Source organism: Lepeophtheirus salmonis, chromosome 5 (assembly GCF_016086655.4).
Source record: "Lepeophtheirus salmonis chromosome 5, UVic_Lsal_1.4, whole genome shotgun sequence".
Lineage (NCBI taxonomy): Eukaryota > Metazoa > Arthropoda > Copepoda > Siphonostomatoida > Caligidae > Lepeophtheirus > Lepeophtheirus salmonis.
In genome coordinates this window covers 4956211-4984177 of record NC_052135.2, presented here as the reverse complement: position 1 = coordinate 4984177, position 27967 = coordinate 4956211, and the positions used below count along the sequence as shown (strand labels likewise).

At 30.4% G+C, this 27967-nt stretch overlaps 1 protein-coding gene across 1 annotated transcript in view; it reads left to right on the top strand.

The window, feature by feature from the left end:
* LOC121118849 (acid-sensing ion channel 4) overlaps window positions 1–20266 on the top strand; it is a 118648-nt gene extending 98382 nt beyond the window's left edge. Inside the window, exons 4-6 of the mRNA XM_040713448.2 lie at window positions 1691–1851; window positions 11564–11824; window positions 19233–20266. Coding sequence (XP_040569382.1) covers window positions 1691–1851; window positions 11564–11824; window positions 19233–19770 — 960 coding nt within the window. The 3' untranslated portion in view covers window positions 19771–20266. The remainder of the gene's footprint in view (window positions 1–1690; window positions 1852–11563; window positions 11825–19232) is intronic.
* The last annotated feature ends 7701 nt before the right edge of the window (window positions 20267–27967 follow it).

The following is a 27967-nucleotide window of genomic DNA, read 5'->3' as shown; positions in this document are numbered from 1 at the left end:
ATAGTTTTTAATATGAAATTCATTTTTTATAAACCATTATCAAGAACATTCAGTCAGTTACTTTAAATAAATAAAAATATCTATTTTAACTAACAACCAAACAAAGAAAACATTTTGATTCTAAGAAATATACAAGTTCTGTCCAAACATTAACCTAGTGAGAATTATCCTATTTAATCTTTTATTTTTCATTTGACATGGTGCGAGGTTAAATTGCCAACTTTATATAGGGTAAACTTTTGCTAAAATGAAAAGGAGTACAATATTGAGGCTTGATAATAGACTTTCTTCAACATTAATGAATATTTCTTTCGTACCCAAAAAACCGCCCTGGAGAAAATTGCCCTGCCCGGGAGAAAATTGACATGGAGAGAAATTGCCAGTGTGGAAAAATACCAAGGTGAAAATTTTCCGTATTTCGTTCCAACTTCATTGTGAATAATGACATATTATGAATTCGCTTAATATTATTTGTGACAAAATATTTCTACATATTTGTTTGTTCCGATCCCCAAGGAAATACTTACATGTGTGAGTAATATTATTGCAATATAAGAGGAGGAGAGGGATAAATAGCTTAGTGCTTCTTAAAATATGTTTGAAAACAATCTGAATTTTGGATGAATGGTGGTGGTTTTTAAGGATACAGATGTATTCCCAAGTACACTGCGAAACCCTTGAGCTTGGAACCCTTTTTTGGTATAAATGGGGTTCCTTGGATGAATTGGCAGTGGTTTTTAAGGATCCTGGAGTACACTCAAGTACTCCACACAATCCAGGAGCTTGGACCTATATATATAATTTTTTTTGTATTAGAGAGGGTCCTTGGATATATTGGATGAAAAGAAAAAAACAACTTTAATTACAGCACTCTGGCATAGTAAATTCGGTAGATATTTGGGAATTTTGAAAATTGCAAATTACCACAACACAACTTGATGGGTGATCGTGTTCTTCCATCTCGACAACTCCCTAGAAGTAAAAATAAGTGAAAATATACTTTATTAGTCATCAAACTTCTTGCATGATTAGGAAATCTCTGCCATGATGCACTCAAATGGTAACTTGATGAGGTCAAAGTTTGTTGAAATTGTAGTACACGACCTTGTCGAATCTATAATCTTATTTTTCAGAAAACATTTTATGTAATTAACAATATCATACATCAAATTTCAATCAAAAACAACATTTTTTGTTGAATTATGTAGGGTGAAAAGGATTTCATACAAAAGTAGAAGTAATATATTTAAAAAAAAATGTTATTTACAAAACTATATTAATAGATAATCATACTTACTAATCCAGGTTGTTTCAAATGTAAAAGAGGTTGCGATTTGACAAATTTTATTTAAATATAATATAAAAAGACGTTTTTTGGTATGTTGCATGTATCCAACAATCATCATTTAAAGGGTTACTTTAAATTTGTCAAAGGATTATTGTTAATAACTCATTTAGTAGATAGGTAGAAGGATAAATTATGATAATCAAAAAAATTATATTTCTGTTATCCTAACCAATTTTAATAAGTTAATCATAGACTATTTTGATGTAAAGAAATTTTACTTTTTAACTTCAGGTTAAATATATAGTTTCTACTTATATTCTTTATGGTTTTATAAAATTAAATTATCATTAAAAATTTACTGCTTTAATATATTTCTTATCCTCTTTTAAAATTACTTTTTAGGTTTTGGAACGTTTTAGACCCCGAGATAGAGATTGCTACGATGAATCAGAAATTGATTTAATGTATCTACCTAAATCCCACGGTTATCGCTATGAAATGTCCAATTGCTTATTTGAAGCAGCCTACGAAAAAATATTGGAGAGGTGTCATTGTGCTCCAGGGTAAGTTTCCTTTATATTCTATTTTATATCTATGTTAATAAAGACAAGTTTGTCTGTCTGTCTGAATGTCGGAATGTATATCAACAACTCACGGGTTGCACAGTGGATATATTTAGTACTCCATCATGTATGTATATCATAAACATATTTAGACCTAACTAATAACAATGTAGACGCATTAATGAAATATGGAAAGTGTATGGATATAGCATCGAATCATTGTACAGGGTGCACTGTATATAGTGCACCCTGATGTAAATTACATATATATTTTGGTATAAGAAATAATTATCTAGCTGTATGAATAAAAATATTGCTGGTGTGTATGTATATTTATAACAAGAGCACACACTGCGCTTTTTCTGTTTTCTTTTCTTCACTCTATTTATTCCTGAGACGGAGTTAGAGGCACGTATATGACTCACTGATGACTGTCTTCTCTTGTCTTTTAAGGATGTTTCATTTTCTAAGTTGTAATTAATAGTAGCTTACTTATAGATTGCTTGTAGTTATATTTCTTTATTAATATTTAAAAATTTAAGCAGATGTAATTGGTCAAAAGGGAAAAGTATCTTTAACAAAAATTAAAAAAGATAAAGCAAAAATATGGCAATAGACAGAGATGTATAAAATGTGTCATAGAAAGTGTGAGTTGCTTTCTCTAGTTGACAATCCTAACAAACTATTTTATTTACCAATGCTGCTATAATTAATATTTCATTTGTGAGAAGGGAACGTCTCAAGATAAAGCAATAGCATGTACATCTGCTCATGTAGACGTAGAGTAACAATGAGGGTATGCACATGATTTATGAGTGTAAGTCTTAGTTGTACTCAGAAAAGAACTATGGATCAATATTGAAGTAATTCCAGGCTACATTATTGTGCTATTTACGATGTAATATTGGTGTATATTTCCTAATGACTGCATGCAGTGTGTATCATAAAACGTCATGAAAGCTAAGCTTTTCTTCTTCACAAGATTCTCCAAACTATCTGGATTATCACGTTAATTTCCAATTTCTTTTATTTCTACATACTGAAAGTGACTGTTTTATACATCACTGGCAATACATTAGAGGCAAAGTGTAACTATGATTCCATTGTTTTTACTTTGTCTCTTCGTCCAACTCTACTAAAAATGACTTATAGTTTCACATTTCAAATATCTAACAAAAAAAAAAAAAACTATTTTAAAAACAAGCGCAGCAAGAAATATTGAATTCATAGACACAGCTGCTCTGTTTTTGAAAGGGTTTGAATGATAACAAATATTAAGAAGTTATCTTAAATGGGCTTAATGAAACCTTAATTGTATCTCGCAATCTTCTCCATAAAATGAAACAGAAAAAAGGTTGATTATCTGTTATATGTATGTAGATAATTTTTCACCACGATCATGTGATGGCTGACAGTGGCTTAAAGGACCTCGTTGTTCCGATGACAAACACTGCAGGCATTCTTCTCGCCATGCACTCAAAAGGCATAGTCAAGGACCAGGGCTGTAAGGGGACCAAAAGTGACAAAAAAGAATTCAAAAGTATCATTCGAAGGAGTCTTGCGATGGAGGAGATGGGGTTCTTTAATTGCTGATGTCAAAAATTACCTCTCCACCCTCACAAGGCTCTTTCCACCGACTTTTATTATAGCTCTCTGGACAGTCTAGTATGAAACTTCGAGATCTCGTGCATGGCCCCTAATTGACTTGAGGGAATTGACCTGGGCTGTTTTCTTTAACTTATCCGGATCAATTTTGGCCTTTTTGTCAAAGACTAGCATCCTCTTTCATGTTTTGGACTTACTGACGGCGTAGATGGTAGTCCTAGAGGCGCCCAACTGCATGGAGTGCAGAAATGGAAATTTGTGTATCACGCTCAAGAGTCATTTTCTCGACTTGTAAGTAATCTAGAGAGCTCAGGTTTGGTTTGTTTTGTAACCAGTTTTTATGCATTAACATATCCGATTATTAAGTAATTTCAATCTCTAAACCTTCATTACTTAGTAAATGTTCAGATTTTAATGGGCCACCCATTATACTTATTTACACTAACCAATCCTCAGTGTTGAACCTTTCTTTTATTTATGAGCACAAATATTAGCAATTACTTAGTATTAATCTATTTTCTATTCAAGAATGTAAAAAAAAAAAATCATAGCTGTATATGTCAATAATATCTTAACGCTAAGAATAGGAAGGCTCTTCTAACTCATCTTCTCTGAGTGACACTATAGGATGGAATACAACACGCGTTCGGGGGATATTTTATAGAACTTTAATAATAAGTGTACTTATAAATATTTAAAGTTTTAAATCTTTTTTGAAACCAAGGGCTACTTTTTATTGCCTTTAATTGTATGTACATTAGTAGATTCTTCTTTGAAGAAAGTACAATTTATATTTTTTTAAGCAAATAATGTTCCTTTTATTTTATTTCTTCTCATTATCATTTCTCTACTTTTGTGCATCAAAGAGCAATAATAAAAATATAATACAAAAAGAGAATTGAAATATAAGTTGTATACACATAAATTTGTAATTTGAACATAAGATATATATCTATACACTTTCGTTTTAAAAATGCATCAAAACATTTATATGTAAACAACATTGGCATACACAGGTTTTTCATGCACTTTAAAAGTACATGTAAATTTAGAAAGTAACAAATTCCTCAATTTGGTCTTTCCTTAACTCTCCGTCAGTGAATCAGGATGTTATTACTCACAGGCTGAAAAGTACCGGTCTTAACAAAGAAATCACCTATTTTCCCATTCAAAATTTGCTTTATTTTTCAATATAATCTCTAGTAGTAGCAAAACAATCACTCAAGCACCTCTCTAACATTCAGTTTATCAGTTTTATGCATAACCTTTTCATTGGAATGAAATTTCTTATCGGCAAGCATTTTTGTAGTTCTACGAACAGCCAGTAGACGTTGTGAGCCAAATCTGGAGAGTAAAGTGTATGTAAAGCAATTATTAATTCAATTCATGTAGTCTAGCCATTGTAGTGATTTACTTGTGCCACTGTGCGTTATCCTCCCAAAACTGCATTTTTTTTCTTCAGATTGGGCCATTTTTCAGTGGTTTTGTTCTTCAAACGCTCCAATACCACTATTATATATAATATTCACTGTTGATAGGATTTCCCTTCTCAATCTAGTCAATGAATATTATGTCATGGATAACCACAAAATACAAAGGCTATAACCTTTCCAGGTTTACCAGTTGCTATCGACTCACATGCTGATCATTTTTATTCTAGAGTTAAAGGATGACTTCATGTTTTATCTATTCTTACATAGTGAATTTAGAATTCTGGTTTGTTAAGTTTAAACATGGTCAAATACTACACAGAATCATTTGCACGTTCTTTGTTCTGGCCAAATTTGAACAAATACGGCGTCCACTTGGAACAGAGCTTTCTCGTGGAAATATGGTCGAGTAATATAAAGGTAGAACGTTCATTTGATACAATTTCGATGAAAACGTAACTTCACTTCCAATAATTTTATTATATTTTGTTGATGTTTTGTATTGTTGCTGCATCATTTGGACGTCCACTGCATTCTGCATCATTGGTATCTCTATGACAACGCTTCAAGTCAAAAAACCAAAGGGGAATTGTGGTTTTTGATGGAACGAAGTTCCCCTAACACTTTCAAGCCTTTACTGAGCTTCAACGGTATTTTATCCGATCAAGAAGCAATATAAAATTCACACACGAAATTTTGAATGATCCATGGATTAGGAAATAATAAAAGTTCTGAAACATTTAGCACAATAACTCAAAAGTTAAAGTATAGATTGTTATGAAATTTTGAAAGCCGTATTTTGAAGGTTGGTAATCACTGAAAATTATTCGTATATTCTTTAATTTTTAATCCAGTTTTAGTAAATTAAATTTCCTGGTGCTACGGCTTTATAGTCGTTTCTTTGTTTATCTTTTTAATTTCTTTGATTTTTTATTAGTCTTTTGTAATTTAAGGACTAGGACAATAGTGGAAACTTAAAAATTGCATACGTAAATTATATTGATTTGAGAAGTTATGTGTGAGGAAATTAGACCTGTTAATAATTGTATATGTAGTCATATATATCAAGCACCTACTACTTTTTGAATTTTTGAAATCGGACAATAAATGTCAGAACAGCAATATTCAAAGCTTAGGGTAACAACTCCTCTTCGTGCGGTTCACACTCTAACATAGGTGATCAGGCTAACGAGAATGCCTTACAAGCCATTCTTGTTAGCCTGACCACCTATGATATGATAACGAGAATGGCTTGTATCATTATAAATCGTCTTACAAGCCATTCTCGTTAGCCCAACATAGGTGGTCAGGCTAACGAGAATGGCTTGTAAGACGATCTATAATGGTAAAAGAAACTAGACTGCAACAAGACCATAGATAAGAAGGAGAAAAGATGCTTCATTTTAAGTACTAAGTATTTTTTGTGGATGTTGCTTATCGGAGGAAAGTACAGTGGTTCTGATCGTTTGAGTATCCCAAGTATTTTGTTGGTCTACTATTTGTTTTCTTTAAAATGAAAAATAAAGATTATATTCTTATGTATCACTTGAAAAAAGGAAATTTAATGTAGCTATTAAAATTCCACAACGTAACCTTACAATTCAAACTTCCAAAGTTCAGCAATTTTGGTTTCAAACTGATTGTTGCAAGCATGAAAAAACATTTTTCATGACGGAAAAAGGGCTGTTTATTGCAGAAATAGTATTTTTTTAGTAAAATATATTTCTCAATAGATAAATATAAATCTTATAAACTATAAAACATGTGGTCCTGATGGTGTCATAGATTAAAATTACGCTCTTTTTCAAATCAGACCTGCTTATTTCATTTCAAAATTGGACAAGCTGTGGAGAACAAGCGTATTGTATCATGTCTTATAAATTAATTTTAAAATATAATTATTTCATTAAATAATAATTTTATAATATTATTTTTTATTTTAATGCCGTTGATAACAATATTCAAATATTTCTATAATTATTTTTATTAAAAAGATATACTAAAATATAAAATATATCAACATATATAGGATGTTGAGATAAAGCCGTTGTGGGTTTTTTTTTGGGATGTAAATGCTGATAAAGAGTCTTTTGATAAATTGGCCTCTTGCATCGATAACAGGCTTGATTTAGAACCGGCAGGAGCAGTAGGCTTTAAAGAGATAGTTCCTTGGTATGTTGATGATTGTCTCTTTAATGAAGGTAATCTTAGAGTCCTTGGATGTCATGAGATGTTCAATTTGTTTTAGATTCAACATATTCCCAGACAAAATAATCTATCGGATTAACATCTGAAATCGTGAAGAAAAATATTTCCTTCCTAATGAAGTCATAGCAGTGCTCACACAACCACTTCAGTAACCTTTCTGAGGCATGACAAGATGCTGAGTTTTGTTGCCAGACCAAAGGCTATCTCTAGTAACATTTTAGACCTCAAAAGTAGAAATCTCCATATTATTGAGGACAAAATTGTGAGCCTGGTGCAACGCCGTTACTCCTCTGTAAATTGAACTTTCTTTATATCTGGAGCAGCTATCAGCATGGTACCCAAAACTTTTATAAAAGTTTGCTGATGCAACAAAATTTCTGCTGGCAAAAAAACAACAACAACGTCATCTGAGAGCTGCAATATAAGAAAATCGCCGGTAAACGGAAGAGCCGATTTGATCTATATGCTTATATATATCACGCTCGTCAATAATCATGACACTTCATTCGTACAATAATGCTACTAATATACATTTTGGAAAGCTCTCGCCCCTTGTTCCCTTCGAAAATTTTGGAATTTCTTCTTTATCCAACAGGTAAGTTCGTCTTTGGTGTTACAGAGGGTTCGGTTGGTTTTTCGTTTTATAGCAACTGACATAAAATAAATCCATTAGATTCTGGTACGGCAAGTTTGGAGACCAAAACTCTGGTGAGATCAAGTCGTCAAAATTATATTCAAGCCATTTGAGACTTCTTTTTTTTTTCGAGGAGTGGCAGGGAGCTCAGTGCTTAAGAGGCTCAAATTATCTCCTAACCTTGCGAAGGAACGTCTTGCTCAGTTCCAGAGTTGAAGTATTTGTTATGCCTTCGATCCCGGCGCGGGTTCCAAGGAGACTCTGTGCCTTTTTCAAATATTTGGGATAATGAATTTTTAATTTGATTCATTTTTTTCAAGTGGTGTAAGGTTAAAAAAGCTTTCTAACAAAAAAATCTGCTGCCTAAGTGCCTGCATTTGCTTAGAGAGTGCGCCAATATGGTAGCATAAATAGCTTCTGCATCATGTATTAGCTTAGTCATACTGTTTGCAAAGTTATCATAAAAAAGGACTTCCAGTGTGTACAATAGGGTTCTAGGACGAGTTTTAAATTTTTTTTTTTTGTAAAAGCCATTTTGCCAATGACCACTTTGCCGAAAAGATACAATTTTTTTTTTAAATATAACTATATATGAATATGATTTATGCTGCAATACTATGTTATTATGATGCCTTCTATAAGTCCAACTTGAAGAGATGAAATTTTTTGATTATTTGCCACGATTTTAAAATCAGAAAATCTTCATTATTTAAACATTGATTTATTTCATTAGAAAGATGCTTCAACAGTTGATTATGCCAACTATTAGTATCATTGTAAAAAAAATCGTTACAACGGGCCTTTTGTGAAGCCCTTTTCTGTTTATATTTTAAAAATAAATTAGAAAAATGTTTAAGGTAGAGAGTCTGAAATAAATCAACTTTAATTAATGAGCACTTAGTGATGGATTTTTGTAAACATTTTATCTTTTCATTTATAGAAGTAGAAAAAATATTTTCCAGTTTTGATTTTATTTAATGGTATACATTTTATTATGTTCAATTTGATCACGAGTAAAATTTAAACCACAGGTTTTTCAAGGAAATTTATTGTTCAAAACATCTAATAATAATACTTGGCACAAGTTTTATTCAATATGCGAGTCTTCATTTCAAATAATTGCCTTGATACAAGGCCTAAATCCCTTGCAGTCCTTGACTTGTATTCAGACTCAAGTTTGGTCCAATCCTTCTGCATGGAAGCCTCTGGAGACTGAACGCTCTTGTGATGAGTATTAAAAACCATCTTCTCACGACGCGTCTAGATAGAGTATTTTAAGGGGTTGGTGCCTAGAGAGGAGGGCGCCGCATTTGAAGTTCCCAAGAGCCCTGAAAACAAAGTTTTCTCCGGACTTATCTCTTTGGCCCAAGGTAGCACTTTCTTAAGCATAAGTTTGTAGTAAACATCTGCATTGAGACGCTCATTCCTCTCCACAAAAATGGGAGGGAAGACTTCGCCATTTTTTATTTATTCTCGTTTGTTTTGTTTGGAAATTGAGTCGAAATCTTAGAAAATGAATCTTGAGTCACTAAAACTATCTTTCACTGTGTTTGAAAACAATAGACAATTAAATTTTAAAATAAGTTTTTTTATTAACAGTAAACAGTTAAGTACAGTAAAAGTATCCATCCTATAATATCTAAAAAGATAAATAGAGATGTAAAAACTGTTAGAATTGTTGTCATAAAACTTTAATAAATCTGAAAAATTACATATCTTTTGACAAAAGTAACTATAGTGCTCCTCATAATATTTGAATTTTTAAAGTAGGGAGTAAAAATGAGAAAGAACACAAATGTTTTGTAGATTACCGCTCAAGCACTTTGTTTAATTATACGTTATTGGAATTCTAGCAATTTTTATATCCTTAATGATTTGGTAATCATGAAAATAGATTATATGCTGTAAGCATAAATCTAATAATGTAGCTGTCATAGTGTCTTTGTTTAAGCTGCATATTAGCTTCTCTTATACAATCTTGAAGGAAAAATAAATAAGAAGTAATCTTAATTATAAAATGTGTGCACAAGTTTTAATCGATCATGGTGTTTCTTTACCATGAGTATTGTAAAAACTTTTTATTATCAACGGTTATAATAATTTCATATAGTAACAATTTATTGTTTGATGGAGGAAATTAATCATATTTTCTTTGCATTGATATAATTTTTGAGGTACTAAGGACTTTCTTTATTAAATACAAAAGCAACGACGTCTTTGTATAGTTTTTTTTTCCTTATTTTATATTTTCTTAATAATGAACTAAAGTCGTATATACAAGCATTTAAAAACTTCTATTTCACACATAAATGTTTTATTTTGGAATGGATTTTCTTCATAAACTAGTCATTTAATTTTAATAAACCAATACCAAATGAAAGCTGAGTCAATTATTTTTATTATTATGCATTATAACCCCATCTGGCATCAATAACGACATCAGAAACGGGAGCAAGTCTTGATGATAATCTCCTTTGACGGGTTACATAATTTTTCTGGAATCCTTGACATTACCTCAGATTTTGGGTTTTCAGAAAGATATGTTGGTGTGTCGTTTAACTGCGTCCCACACAAAGAAGTCCATGGGTTTGACATCAAGGAAGCTTAGCAGGGGCCTAACAATGGGTCCAACAAATTAAAAATATATTCAAACACCCTGTTTGACGTTTTTCTTTAAGTGTGACATGGAGCAGGGTCTTGTTTCCAGACAAATGACTTACAAATTCATAAGTCCAGGGCTTGATACGATCTATTAGGACCTTGATGTAATCATAAGCATTGGGGAACCCATTCGGAAAAAAAAGTTGGTATCGTCATTTAACTTTTGAATATTATGGCTCCAAACACTATAACGGTCGATGGAAATTATGTCTGCTACACTTTTAGTACATCATATGGACTCCTAACTAATCTTATATTCTCTTGTTGATTGCCTTTTTTATCTTGACAAACATATTTATTGTCCAGCGCGGATCACAACGAGGACCCTCTATCTTTTCCACGATTGATGAATAAATACTTCGTTGAGCGAAGTCATTTTTTGAACGGACGCTTAACACTTCTATCTAGCCGCCAAAACAAGAAACGACGTCCTAGTTGCATATATGTACCTGTAGTAGGTGTTTAAATTTTGTTTTTAAACAACCCTGGATGCTGCATATGATTTTTGTAAGAGTAATAATACATTCGTATCCAGTTCTATTATAAATAGTACACAAAATGAAGGAAGTAAAAATTATGCTTACACTAGCATATATATATTTATAGAAATGCTTCTCTTGAACTTTCACATAAGAATATAAATTCTGGCACTTAGTTCTAAATAAACAGTATTTGTATATTTGCTTTTAATACATAACAAAACAAATAGTTTAATGGGGCTAATAATTTTTATGAGAGGAATAACAACAAAAGAAATATTGCATAAGTAATCTTGCTCATTTAGAAAACAGAAAACATTTTCAATTTCTTCAGTTATAACCATATTTGAAGACATTTAATTGCTAAATGATTATAGGCTAACAATTTATTTATATAACTAGAATTATTTGAATTTTCTTAACAATTTAAATAGTGCTTTTTAATTGATTTACATTTTCTATACATGTATATTGTATATGTATAAATTAGAAAAGGGTGTAATAGAGCTGTAATAAAAATATTTGGTACTTTAAAATAAGGGATTTTGTTTAAATTTGTTTTTATGTACATTAACATACGAATTAACAAATGATTTTAAGAATAGAACATAAATACATAAACATCCAACCAAATATAAACAAGTTTCATATTATACATATACGTATTAAAACAAACCTTATTTTTATTTTTCTAGATTTCACAATGAAGGAGGTGCCACTGCCTATCAGCAATACCCAGTTTGCCAGGGAAAGCAGCTGACATGTTCCAATAACATTTTAAACCGTATGGGAGAATTCAACGAAGTTGAAGATATCATAGAGAATAAAACCAAGCCATGTCTAACGAATTGTGAGGATCAAATAAACGATCTCTTTGTCACGACCTCCAATTATCCAAATAAAAAAACTTTTAAGGAGAGGGAAGAGTTTTGTTTATTGGTAAAGAAGTTACTCAGGTAATTTGTTTTTTCTTTAACCTTTATTTGTGACCTATATTTAATTTCAAAATACATCACTACACTATACAACTATATCTACATAAAAAAATGTTATTAGTAGAATGCCATATAAAAAAAAGCTTCAGAGTAACTGTAATATAGTATTCGTTACACAAATAATTTATAAAATACAGCTAAATACTCATAAGACACGAATATAATGTTTTACAATATTTACTATTCTAAAAATGTCCATTTCCCACTGTATTCTTATGTTACATTAAATATAAGGGTAGTGTTAAGTGAAATCAATAAAAAAAATGATATTTTTCACAGTACCATCTTCAATTTCTTTTCAAATTTGGCTTTAAAAACTAAAGAATCCAAAATTTTAGTCCTTTTGTCATCTGGTTCAGGATTTAGAGGCTTCTAAAGTTTGGGCTTCCATGTCACCTATCCTTTTTTTAAACTGCTGTATTTTGATTTATTTTTTTAAAGTATCGATCTACTTTAAAAATAATTTAATATCTTTTTGTTTTATTGTATTATATAAACCAAAAAAAAAAAAAAAAAAAAAAAGTCAATATTTTTAGTTACAAAAATTAGACATAGCGAATAAGCAAATACAATATATTTATACAGATGTATTTGATTTTGAAAATGTGTGCGTAAGTAGAGGAAATTTCAAAAATAAAACAATTATCTATTAAATTTAATTAAATTAGATAGACAACTTAAAAAAACATTCAAAATACAGCGATTTAAAAATGGAGTATGGGGCGTCAAGGAAAAAACTTTAGTTTTTTGATTTTTTATCTGATATTAAAATATGTACTAAATTTGGAAAAAAAAATCGAAGATGAGCCTGTTTTTGAGTGATTGATATGACTTGGAATAACTCATGCTGGGTATTTGCTTAATAACATAAGATCCATATCGAGTTTACATCCGAAGGTATTCTTTAGTAAAATGTTAACTCCATATGTTCTCTATATATGAATCATTTCTCTGCAGACGCTAATATTTTTTTAAAGTATTCAGTCCCCCACAAATGTACCTTTTAATTTTCTGCCGTTTTAGATTGCCCTTAATAGGGTCCACACTTGGAGTTTTACAGCATTTTCTAAAAAAGGAAACTTGTACCATTGCAATCATCTTTTCTGAAAGAGACAATTAGGCGCTGTACCCTTTTTTTCCTTACGGAAAATAAAATGAAAATGAGATAAGGAAATTATTTAATAAGATCAGGGGCATTGCAGCATCAGCAGCGATGTACATATCTTTAATTTTCACATTCAGTTGATAAATACTTTACGTAACTGGCATCTCCCATTCCAAATATTAAAAAAAAAATTACCACACCTTTGGAGCCTACACAAAAAACAAACAAAAAATAATCTTGGAGAATACTGACTTAACATTCGTCAGAATCTTTTCCAGTCCATCACAAGAGTCCTTTGTATAATAAACACCACGTTTAATTAGAAATGACTTTAGGGTGTCACACCATAAATGATCTCTGCGCCAAAGTTGTCCGATCCAATAAAGATTAAGGGTCATAAAAAACTCGAAATTTTAATTACAGAAAGGCACACATATTTGCAGGAATTATGAAGTCTTTTTAGCGATAAATTGCTCAAATAATAATATATTTAGAGTCGTACTATTTTTATCCTACAAGAGTAGTCTGAAAAGTTTCTGAACTCAACGTGAAAATGGCAGCAGTCATTAGTAAAAGCTAGTCACACCTATTAAGCATCTGTCGACAAATACTCACCGAAGTGTCAGCCATAAGGACCTTCAGTTGTTATGTACCAGATGAGTTTTGTTTTTTTGAAAATGTAAAAAAATTGAGAATCAAGGTGTCATTCAATATTTGTTTTTGAAAGTGTAACCTTAGTATAGATTCAAACAACAGCAGACATATAAAATCTTGTTGTGTAAAAGGAGACTATGTTGAAAAATAAAAATTCATAAAAAAATGTCTTGTATCTCTGATAGGTCAAAAAAATTTCAGACCACACTCGTAAATACATTTAAGTAAAAGTACTCGATGAGTTTGTAAATATACACACTGTAAAATTAAAAAGAATGTCAATTTTTCTGCCACATAGGTAGGGGCTTAAAAATAATTTGAAGCACCTAATTTACCTTTTGTTAATAATCAAAAAACTTTATGGAGTACTTAATAACATCTGTTCGTTTAAGTACAGTACTCTTTTTTTTATTTGAAGACTATTTGATAATTTCAACATAGAGTTTTTCTTAGTAGTAACATATGTTTATAAGAGTTGATATGACTTAAGGGTATTATACATTTAATATTCCTGTATGAACATAGTTAGATACATTTGTAGCTCTGTACCAAACTTTAAGGGGTTGTAAATATAAAAAGAGGGGACCAAAACCTTGCTGTAGTATTTAATTACGATTTTATCCCCGTTATTTCTGATAATAATCAAACGACAGCTGAAATCAATATAAACAAGCAGGACTTTTATGCCATGTTTCTAACGGCGTTACCTTGCTAATACAGAAATACTCGATCTAATCGGTTTTCATATGTCTATTCTTTTGTTTCCTTTGGCACATCATGGCTGTTTCATAATGTATTCTTTTCATTAACAAACAAATTAATAAGTTATTATACTTATGCTCCGTTTCCGAAAGGACAGAAATATAATTTTTTTTTGTTGATCCTATATCGTAAATATAATATGTATTCACCATTTTATTATTTCTACAAAGGTATTTTGGCTATCATTTATAAATACAAATGTTAAGGCTATGCCATTAATGGAGCTTATAAATACGGCATGGAATAAAATATTATGTAGGATTAAAATATCATACATGTATATTTATATTATTCATTTTTTTAAATTATGGAGAAATATTATGCTAACGATGTCTATGAGTAAATAAAAGATAAATAACAGTTGATGTGATTGACTTATTTTGCAAACTATGAGATTGTTTTGGTGCTTATTTCTGTTGTTTTTTGGAGGAAAGGTTTTGTTGTGCAATAAATGTAAAATGTCAGAGCAACAACAAACAAATAACACATTTGAAATCTCTCCCACGCCAGTGTAATTGCCGAGAAGGCTGCAGAGACTGTTGGCATATCCATTCAGACTACATACAAAATCAAAAACTCCATTAAATCCAAGAAACCCCATAATTTCTGAAGCAACAATATGGTTGACTTCAGGCTTGTCCTCATCCACCCCTTTTACAGCCCTGACCTCAATCTCACAGACTTTCCAGTTTAAAGCGTCTTGTAGAAGAATTTCTGTTACACCTCTTATCCAAATTTGTATTCGCTCCGAGCCTCAATCATGACAGTCGTCATCGTTAAGAGCTGCTAATCTGTTTACTTGCGTGTCGAGGCTGTTATTGCTTGTGAAAACAGATATATTTAATAAAAAAAAGTTAAATATAGTAGCTAAACATATTACAAATTGGTTTAGTTTTGTCTCTTCTTTAGTAGTACAACTTTAAATTTGGGGTCTTTACATATGTACAAGAATACAACCTTTTTCATATTCTTCATAGTAACAAAAACATTTTGAATAAAATTTAGTTCCATATGTAAACTCGTAATTGAGAACTTCAAATTATATTTTTTTACACATGAAATACAAGAAAGTATAATTGCTCATTTAAAGAGGTTGTTTTTGCAAATATCCTTTTGAGTATTTTTAAAAATTTTCAAATTAATTATAAAAAAGTTCAAAAACAATAATTTGATACAATAAATATACTTTATTTTTCTGAGTCATTATTTGACATACATAGAAATATTTAAAAATATTTACGTATATTGATTAGGTAAATGTATATATACGAGTATATCAAATTAATCTAATAAATACCGAAAAAATATATAGATATGTATTTGAAAAAATATAGCAGGGCTTACAAAAACATTTAAATATTAATTCTATAATTAATTTTGTTCTAACTAAATAATATAATACCCTATGGTGATATATGGATTTTTTTCCTAACCAATTAAATAATAAATATCAATTTACATTGTTTTAATACCAATACAACTACTCTTTTAAACTTTTAAAATGGTTTTGACTGTGATTGAAACATTAAAACCATATTAAACTATTACCAACATATTCTATAAAGACCTATTATTTTATTACAGTGCGCGACGTAAAATTGTGGACTTGAATTTAAATCAATTTTGATTATTTTAGGGACAATATTACAAAATAATCGGTTGTGTTATTATTTAAAAGTAGAGAAAGTTTAATAGAAAACTAAAAAAAAACTGTCAAAAATCCACAGTTGTCAGCATAGAGACAAAAAGGCAAAGGTTGTTTGATTTCTGCATCTCCAAATTAGTGTCGAGGAGATAACGAAGGAAGAAGGGTGCTTCCAGAGTCCTGTTTACAAGGTTAAAAGTATGGTGGTTGCAGATCAGAGATTTGAGAGTCCCTTGGCACTGGCAGACAATAGAAAATCCGGATCATGGAGGACATGGATATTTCGATCACCAGAATTCCAGGAAATCGATGAGGCAGTATGCCAAGGCTCTTAATGTAAATTATTGAACTGTGAGGAGTTATGGGAAGGATTTGAGGAATGAATCTTATGTACGAGGATATTGTCAACTACTTTCAACAGCAACCAAGACCAACCAGGTCAAAAGAGGCCAGAAGTTGTTGACTTGGTTAAACCATAATGGGTCAACAGTTCGTCCTCCTTCAAAGACTGTTCCCCCTTCGACTTTGTCATTTAAAGTATAGTCGAGAAGAAAGCCTGTGCTCTCTATCAACGAAATTTAAATGACCTCAAGGCCTCGTCGAGCAACAGAGGATGGCCATGTCCGAAAACTTCATAAAGAAGTGCTGCGGAGTTTTTAGGCACAGATTGGAGGCTATGGTAGCACCCAGAGGAAAATTATTTTGAAAAGTTGGAAGATATTTCAAGAAGAAAGTCTTTGGTAAAACATCAATGTTGTGCTCCTTTTTATTCTTACACAAGTTTACCCTATTAGTTAATTATCAAAAAGTCCCCGATTCTACCTCCAAACCGTACAATTATTAAATTTAGTTCTATAAACCCGCCAGGTTATTTTTTGGACAGAAATTGTCCATTCCTAAGAACCAAAATATTTTCTTTGCTTAGTTGTTCTTGAAAAATATAAATTTTTATTTATTTGAAGTGACTTACTGAATATTCTTGATGATGTTTAAAAACTGAGTTTTTGGCTCAAAAATTGTTGGACTGCTCAAATGTAGGATTTGAAAACTCATTCATCAAATATGAAATGTAGGTTAATTCATTTATTTTTTACCATTTATTACCATGGATACAAATGATTTTGACAAATAATAAAATTATGTTAGTTTAAGATACCTATATTAACTTGTAGTAACATGCTGAAAGTAATAACTTCCCCCATTTACTATTACAAAAAATCTTATTTTCAATCACAACATCAAAATATCATATTGCGTATTTACTCAAGATTTAGCATTGCATATAAAATATTTAAAGTGAATCGACGTAGCTAAATAAACAACGCACCTGGGAGAAATAAATTTTATGAACTCAATGTGTGTAGATGCAATAGTCCGTCGCTCAATGTATTATTTGGAAAATAAACTATTAAAAAAATGAATTTTCTTTTAGAAAATCATAGAAAAATAAATGAAAACAATTAAGAGGTCTTCCTTAGCATTACATTTATTTTCTAAGGGAAATGAACAATAGGTATTGTGAAATCAAACATACAGGCTCTACCATAATTTAGATACCATTTAAGATACTTTTAACACTCCTTTGAACTTTAATTAAGACCATTAGAAAGAGCAGAGTCTATCATTTTCAAAAATTGTTTAATTTTTATAAATCATCCAGCACCTTCCCAATCCTCTTACTATTTTATGATACACCTCCTTGATGCTATCATAGTTGGGCAAGAAAAGTGGCATTGCTAGCCCCTTCATTTTTTGTGGTGGTGGTGGGGGGTCATCCCCCAATAATTTTTTGAAGGCTCTTCCCCCCTCCAAAAAAAATCCCTTCAACTTATTTACAACTCTGTTTTTGATGGTTTTACATTTGGAATTCAAAATTGTCGAACAAATCAGTTAAAATTTAGCAAATAGAGTTAAAAAATAATTCAACCTGTTCTAATAATAATTTTTGGCCCTCTGAGGTCGTTAAAGGACTTATTTTTACTGAAATAAATCCCCTTTGTCCATCTCTCTTTTAAAATCTCTCTCTGTCTCTTCCCTCTTCTCTCCTCCCTATAGATTTTCTTTATCCCTTTCACTGTCTCGTATCTTCTACCTTCATACTTTGTTTCTATTCCCCTTCATTCAGCCATGCAACACGGCATTTTCTGCTAGTATATATTCGTATATAAAATATACTGATTTATAGGTATATTTAATTATATAATGACTAAGACCATTTTTGGGGCTATGCTGTTGAAAGTCATAGTAACCATTTAAATATGACTAAAATCACAAAAATGCTTGCAACAGGAGTAATTTTAGATCCTAGAGAATCTAAGGGTCTTCCTTTAACTAAAATCCTTTGTAATTCATTTTTTTGCGTTGAATAACTTAAAAGGAAGCTATCTTAATGCAATTTGGATGTATAACAAACATATCAGATGAATGTTGCTTCTAATTATGAAGAGTTTGAACTTTTTTTACCAATGTACTTTAGCTGAGTGGAAGAAAGAATACAAACAAATAAAACATAGTTAGAACTGCTACTTCAACTTCAATATTCAACTACGTATCTACTTGTCAGTTCTTACTTATTAATAAAAGGTGCAGCATTCATGGTATTTTCTTTGTTGAATATATTAAAATTGAACTACATGCACTTATTTTACGCTAATGAATGCAAAATTGCAATACAAACGGCTTCAAATGGAGGGATACTAATTTTAAACTTTTAATTATATGTGAGAGGATATATTTTTGGCTTAGTTTATATATGAGGATTCTAGTTCCAAGGGGAAAAATTCTTGGCGCGAAACCATTTAAACCCAATACATAGTTCATTGGTAGATATAATATAAATATATAATATTTGAATAATAAATTATAATTGTATTAACATTTTTTATTTGATTGAAGAAAAAATAAATAGAGCATATTTTAGGTGGGGCAACGGGGAAAGTAGAACTATGCCTTATTCCCCTATGGACTCTTCTCAATTGTCAGTATTGTTGTTCTTGGATTTTGAGGAGTATGATGTAATAGTTCCACTTGATCTTTTTGCCCCATACTCAACCAAAATCGACATAAAGACTAAACGACAAACGATACGAACAATTGCAAAGGTTCCATAAGCTCTACTTTGCCTTTTGCTCCACCCAAAACCCATCTAACGACTGCCTTAGTGGCTAAGATATACTAATACTAATGTTTCTTGTTACTTTCAGAACTTGTCAAGGCCATAAACGACTACCCTTATCCTCAGAATATCCGAACCTTTGTAGCGCTCTAGAAAATATTCCAAACGTATATTCACATTGTTCTAATCCTCTAAACCGTTGGAGGTCTGAAAAATTAGAAAATAAGACTTTAGCTCGAATATTACAAACAGAGATATACAACTATGCACGTGAAAATTTAGCTATAATCAATATATTTATCAAAGAGTCGTATACAAAACGATTTCGTAAGACAGAAAAAATGAGTCGGATATCTTATATTGCATCCTCTGGTGGTTTACTTGGACTTTGCATGGGCTTTTCATTTGTTTCTCTGGCTGAAATACTATATCATATATTCTTATGTCTTGGATTGTTTTGCAAGAGACGCACTTCTCGCTTCATATCCATTGAAATCGAGAGACGGAAAACTAGAAAAACTAGAAAGGAAACGACAAGGACTCAACAACGGCTTGTTCCGGTTGAAACCACTACTGTGAATAACTTTTCCGAAAATAATCAATACGAATTCCGTGATTGGCTTTAAATTGACTTCTTTTTAAGACTAATTTATTTCAATATTAATTTTTATTTAGGAAAATATGTATAACTGAACTATGACATTGCAAATTCCTAATATTTAAATATTTTTGTCAACAGAAAATGTGTTAACATTCTTCTTATTTAAATGCACTTTTTTTGTTCAAAAGTCATGCATATGAATATATTTATAACTGTATATGATTTATTTTTGCTTTATATAAATTTGAATATATTTGGAAAAACTTTGCTTCACGAATATAGTAACAATGACAGCTTAATACATATTGTTATTCTATTTTTTGATCCATCAATATTAATATTATATGTAATGTAAAAAATCAATTCGGAAATCAATTATTTATATAGAAATTTGTAAGGGTAAATCTTAATAAATTAACATAAAAAAGTTAAAATAAATATGAAAGAAGGACTTAAATAAAAAAGCTATTCTAAAGTATTTTATGTTGCACAAATATATACAAATAGAATTAAAATAAAAACACCTAAGAAGGATTATTATTATAAATTATAATCAGTTAACACAAAAAACAACAACATTTATTAGGGTTGTATAGAGAACAATATTCCATTCAAGAAATAAATGTAGAAGTCAATTTCACCCCTGTTCCCTCAAGTGACTATTGCGAAAAAATCCAACACCAATATGTAAAAAAAAAAAATGTTTTCATTTTGGTGAGTTTTTTCTTAATTAATTAATTTATAGAGTTGTAAATTCTCAGCATTTACGTATATGTAGATTTTTTTATTTTTCTTTATTCATATGATTACTGTAGATATTAAAAAAAACAACAGAAAATAATATAATTTAAATTACTTGAAGGAATTGTGTTATATTGGCATGCATAATCAGGTGAAGCTTCTTTTTTTTTATTCAGAGGGTTGCAAATTTCTGTTCTAGGTATAAGTTATTGTATTGAAATTTGAAGGTTTTTGAAAAAAATAAAGTAGTGGTAGCTAAAGACTTCAAAATTTGAAATTTTATGATTTATTAGAAAAATGAGTGTTTTGACCTAAATTTCGTCTAACCACTTTGTATTACAACAAATTTTATGATTCAAGAAATTGAGCTGAATAAATTTACAATCGAAAATTTTGCAAAAAATTTCCATGAACGTTTGGTTCTTATTGGTCAAAAAGAGCAAAGATTCCCATAACTTGTATTTTTGCTCTATGTCCATCCATGTCTGCTCCTAAAAAAGTATAAATCCCTCGGTTTGAAGTCTTATGCCCGTCAAAATGCGCAAATTTTGTCAAATGCAAATAAGGATTCCCCTTACAATTTATGTTTCCCAAAACATTAGCAATGGTCGATTTTTTACTTGAAGTAGACATAATTGGTTAAATTACAATAAGTTTGACCTTTTTCTGACCTTTCACTGACTTTTTTTAGATAAAAATCCTTTGTAATATGAATTCATCTTAGATATCTAAAATATACGTATAAGTCGTAATTAGAAAATATTGTGTGCTATTTATAGTTGAAAACTACTATTATATACCCACTTATTATTGGTTTAACATAAGACATATCAAAACGTAAAAAAATAAATTAATACACTGTCAAATCGAGCTAATCCAACCAGTTCTGCGGACAAATACCACAAGTGCTTGAATAATTTTTTGGATATTGACTTCGATATTTTATTAAATTAGGACATTATTAGGTGTACTTAAGACTTTTGGAGCAAACATCCAGACTAAAAGATACACCCTCACTATAAACACACAAATAATTCGCAATCCTCGCTCGTCTATGTCTGTCAATTTAAATTGAGGTCAAAACATTTAAATTTTTGGGCAGTATAACACTTTCGAATGGCATCGGACGTGTTGTGTGTATAGTACCAGGTGTCATAAATTTTACAACTCGTAGATGCACATCACCACGGAATATATTTGACAGGCTAAGGAATTATTTATATTTGTTTTGTCAACAATTCTTCCAATTCCTTCTACGTAGCTTCTCTATAAGCAAAGGGAATCGCCCTTGCTGTGTAGATTTTCCAAGTTTCTGCTCCTTCCATTAAAGATGTTTTTATCGGTTAGCATTTCATCTTTCTTAATGGTTGATTTCCATCAATTAATACATCATGATACTCCTCCACATGCTTGTCTCTCATGGCTTTAATTTCTTCATCGGAAATATATTTCATTTCCTTGATTCCACGAGCACTAGGTTATCTGGCTCTTTTCCATCTACCTCGCTCAATTTGACTTGAATAATCTTCTGGTAACATTCTTAATTTTTTACACAATACACACGACATTATAAATTTAACATTTTCCTTTACAATTATAATCTCTTCTTTAATTTCCTCATTTCCAAAACCTACATTTAAAATTATGGATCCTAGTTGATTAAAAGTAGCTCCAGTAGCTCCATTTTAACGAGAATCTGAAGGTATATTTAAATGTCTAAGTGGTATTCCAATTTCTTGTTAAAAAAATCATCCGCAATAGATACCTCACTACCAAAATACAGAATTGATTTAATATAATTACATAAGTATCTTCCATCTAGAGAGTTTAATCGAACTTGTATTGCAGTTGAGGGACTAAATGTAGTCACGTTTCTTAACGTGACTTCTGTTTCTTGCAATTCCATTTTTACAGGCCTTTGAATCTTTAAAATGACCAATTCTTTTACAATTTCTACATTCCTGTTTCCAAACAGGACATTCATTTATAATATGGTCTCTTGAGGAGAATATACAATCCATTATTTTTCTTTCAGGAGGATTTTTCCTAAAACTATTTTGGTTTCGACTAAGGCTTTGATCCCTAAATTTTCCTCTTGTTATCTTGTTGACTTTTACAGAATTTAACTTTTCGTCATCCCTCTTCGACATTTCCTCAGCTCTACATCTATCAATAACTTTTTGAAGTGTACATTCTTTTTCTTCTATGACCATAAGTTTTTTCCTCGTTTCTTCATCCGAAGTCCCACAATTAATTTAACTTTGATATTTTCTTCGAAACAGTCTTTATTACCACATCGTTCATTCAATTCAGTTCGAGTTACATGTACATAGAAGTCCTCGAATGATTGACCTTCTTTTTGAATAAGGAATGGAATTTAACCTTATCAAGAATGATGTTATATTGAGAGCGAAAATATTTCCTCAATTCTTCTAAAATTTCAGGAATGGATAACACTGTGTTTTCTTTACTCCCAATTGAAACTCTTAATTTCTCCCTCATTTCTATATCCATGAATGATCTTAAATTTGCTAGCTGTTTTGCGTGTGAGTAGCTATCAACTCCTACTAGTTGCCTGTAGTCTTCAAAACTGGTTTTCCATTCAATAAACTCATTCAAATCCATGCTTCCTCTCAATAGTTCCAGTCCCCTATATGCAATTTTTCAGTATACTTTACACGCTCTATCCTTTGAAGGCAGACGATGATGCTCCTTGCCTGCTAGTTCCTCCATTTTTTTTCGCGAGTTCCTTTATAATTTCTTCATCCATGCGATCTCTCTCTTCCATGAACATCAATATATCCTCTTGTTGCTGCTTTGTTTCAGACTTGAACTCCATTAATTCTAAAATATTATCTAAGACGTGCAATCTTCCACGGGCCCTTTGATGATAAATTTCTACTAATTCCATTCTGTTTGAACGCTTCAGTTCAATAATGCTCCTTGTGACATCACCTTTGTATGCCTTAACTTTTGATTTTATAAAGCCAAACTTCTTACTTTTAAGTTCTTCCATTATGTTTTTTAAGATTGGTTCTGGTTATCGACTGCGCCACATCATATACGTGGATATGAGATATATGAGGATATGGAGTTGATATATATACTTTATTCTATACAATGAGAATACAGAATGAATCTCATATTAATATATTATTATACACAAAGTACTCACGGAACATTTATATATAGGTCATTAAACTTAAAGCAATGAAGATATATAACAAAGTTTTACAAATTAAATGGTTTTTATTATAACAAAAAAAATATTATAGGATAATTTCCTTAATTTTCTTAAAATTTCATTATTTTTTTTATAATTGATATTTATATTCAGAGTCGTAATTTTGTAAAGGTTCTTGCGGAGCATACTTTCTAATAATATCACGGCGAAAATTTAGAGCTGAACTTTAAAGAATTTGGCAGCTAAATGTGAAGCATCTCCATATTCTTCCTAATTTGTTCCTGCTTCTTTATTTTTTAGCTCTATTTCCAATTAATTAAACAACCAAGAAAGTTATCCATTGATAAGGTTTCCACTTATTCTATTTTAACTTATGTTGATAAAAATATGCAGTTGGTCTGCACGTTCGAGAACAACTAATCTTCGTCTATTGATGCAATCAACACTAGTGGGGTGGTCGTAAAATACTCCCAAGGTCCTCAAGCGAGAGAAAAAGTTTTGTAGACAATCTTTATTTCTCCTAAAAGTAAGTATGTACTTGACTCCAGATGTTTTTTTTTTTGCGTCATTGAACAAGTTTTCTAACGATGCAATCGAAATCAAAATTCCAAGTTAGAGATAATAATTTTATTTCTTTCACTAATTCCCCAGACCCATTTAATTGTCTCTTTCATCTTCTTAAGAGCATTTTCCTGTTTATTCATTTGATTACCAAATCCAAACAAGTTTATTTTTGAGTCAAAAGGCTCCTGCTATTGCAGATGTCGAACCATGAATCTACTGTTTTGATAAAATCCGCTTGAGGCTTCTTTTAAAAAAATAGATATTATAGCGCAGAGACAGTTGTATGGCTCAATAGCTGTGTTGCTAGATAAACTATTTTGACTTTCTAAATGAATATCTTTAATGTTATAAGCAATTTTTAGTATGTTTGAATCTTTTGCAATCAATGTTAGAAAATATTTTTCAGTGATTGTAGATACGTCTGGCAAAATATATCCTTTATATCTTGAGATGTCTCCTCAATAGTTTGATGAGGTGAGGAGTATCATTTAAGGTGTAAATCTTTTTGGATGTGTTGAATGGATTCCAAAAGTAAGCTGATTCTTCGGATATTTCCAATCTCTTTGGCAATCCCACATTTGACGGACCCATATCAGATATCATTCCCACTACAGATATTCCGATTTATTTTATTTAAAAAAAAAAAAAAACTGTAAGGCATGAGTTTGGCCTTTAGATTTTTCTAAAAACAGTCTTCCTCAAAATGTTAAGAACAAACTCGGGCAGTTTCGGAATTGAATAGGTCTTGTTTATGACAAGCTTGGATATATTTTGCACGAATGCCCTTGGCTTTGGGAAATCTATGGTAAGAATAATCTTCACCGGATTTCACATGAGGGGAGTAGCAGATTGACACAGCACAACGTAAATGATTTCTTGTCGGATAATTCGAGATTTTTTAATATATTATTTATGAATAAGAATCCTCAAGAATAAGTTTATTTCAAGATGATTGTTGCAAAGACAATATAAACAATTTATGATTTAAATACAATTAGTGAAACAAATTTATTAAATTTAAAACTAAGCATAAGTGTAATTAAAACCATTTATTAATTAAAGTCACATTAATATAATACAATATACCATGATCACTGATCAATGATGACTCCTCTTTTCTATATTTAACATACCAAGCGTTCTCCTTCTTCTCTTTTTTGGTGAGAACAGGAATACCTCAAATCAAGAGTATCATATCCCTTGAACAGGGATACCTTATGCAACAGTAGCATATTTCTTCAATCCATATTATCCCTTCCCAGGAATGTCAAAAAAGCATTAAATCTCTAATATGAAGATTATATATAGTCACAGTAAGAAACTATCAAATTTTGAGAAGTCAAGGTCATTCATTGTCAATACGTATTGTACTCTATTTGTTATAAGTTATAATTAAAAACAAGACACATTTCTTTTGAGTAAAAGGAAAAAGATATGTAAAAAATATTACAGTAAAATAAGGAAGACATTTCTTTATTTCGAAGGTCATATAAATGATCATACCAAGTACTGTAAATAAAATAAACCTATTTTTGATAACTAATTACATATATGACAGTGTTGATCATATTTGGGAGTAAGCCCCCCCCCCTTCCGAAATGATCATAATATATATGTATACTATAAAAATAGTAATCACATTGGCAGGGATTCAATTTTATGCCATACACAATGTAAAATATACTTGTATGTACAGAAATGGTGAAGGCTTAATAATAATATACAACTAATGATGATATGATGAATGGGACATATACTCTAATTTTGTATAAAAAATTATCATTGGATAATTATGAATCTAAAGTAACTAGTATATTATTCAAACATAATCTTAAAGTATTTGCAAATACATATGCCTTGACTGTATTTAAATCATAATTACCCAAAAAATATGTGGATATCAGCCCCCCCCCCCATACACACAAAATATATATATATTTTTTTTTACATTAATTTTTCTGGGTCAAGATGAAATAGTTTTTCACGAAAATATGGTTAAAATTTTTAAAATACAAATATTTATGCGGACGCCCCTGAATATTGTAGATGTCACATATTCACATTTGCTAGGTGGGATAAGAAGGTGATGTGTTTTGAGTTATTCAAGGCAGTTAAAATGGCTAATGCTTAAATACTAACGACATAAAATTATTATTTTGATCAAACCTTCCGTGAAAACGTCAGAAAGTTTTTTATAATTTTGTTAAGGGTTAGTTATTTTTTTCAAATAACTCAAATTTTAAAGTTAGTTGAATGGTAAAATATTTACAATTTTAAGGTGAGAACCAATGTCAAAATGAAATTATAGCTTTTTTTATTAAGTAAATCTGTAACTTCTAACATATGGAACACCTGAACGGTTGATAATCAGTATATCTCACGTCTAATGTGTGAGACTTGACTTTTCTGTATTTAAATAAATTGTGCATCAAATAGTAAATCCTAGTCTAAGGTTTGAAAAACGGTTCATTATTTTTTTAGTTAAATTTTGAGAGGTCTCACAAAACGTTAAAAACTAAGAAACTGACACAGTTGAAACTTATAAAAGTTGGGGAATTATGAAGGATCCTCATTTCTACAGCTGCACCCTATACTGTTTTTACAATTAAAATTCAAGATGATAACTTAACAACTTGTCAGTTTACAAGATATCTTTTTAACTTTCATTTTTAGCATGATACTTGATGGTTTATTTGCAAGATTATTGTCCGTTTTAAAATGTTTAAGGTTTTTGTATTGTAAAAGTCCTTTTCTTGATTTTTTTTTGTATTCTAGTTATTTTATCTTAACTTGCTCTTAGACATATTTTTATGGTTTTAAACATGTTTATATTAGTGCATTATAGTATTTTGTTGTTGTCTTTTTATGAAAGTAATTTTGCCATAAAAAGTTTATTTATATCTGTAAAATGCAATTTTTCCGTAAATATAAAAAGAAAACAAAATTTACCATAACTTATGAACAAATTGAGATACAATTTAAATTTTGACAGGTCCAACTCACTAACAACCTTTAAACCATCAAAAAAAAAAAAAATATATATTTTTTCCCCGGGGGGAGCTAATCCATTGTAAATGGGAAAAATGATTTCAGTCTTAGCTTTTTACTCTACCGATTTACCGAATACCCTCCTCTTCTTAGCTCTCAAGTATCTTGTGGTGCTATCAGGACCTTAAGCTATTCTAATCTATTATATTTCAATGCTTAAAAAAGTGTGTCAGATTATATATTTGTTGCTTATAAATTTTTTAATTTCTCCTAAAAACATTTTAGGTGGTATATGAAAAAATAGAAAGATGAACGTCGATGGATCAATTTTTTTATAACGAGGTACAAATTACAGGTCAACACTTTTTCATCACATTTTGTTTCACTTCTCTTACAAATAATTAATTTTCTTTATTTGTAGTTTTTCCATAAATTAATTTATACAGATAATATGTTTTAAAATAAGAATGATTCATATTGAACGTTTCATCGGACATCATAAATTGCATGATACGCAAAAGAGTATTTCTTGTCCAAAATAAAAGTGTTTCATGTAAATGTTTACAAGCCAATAATAAAAAGTAAAACGCTTTTAATACTTTATTTCTTAACCGTCTAAAAAATCAGTATTGTTACAAAAATTTCACATTCCACAAATAAAATTGCCTTCAGATCGAACCAAACGTTCACAATATTACCATAAATATATCACTACCTTCTTTACCATCACAATAGATAAAGTCAA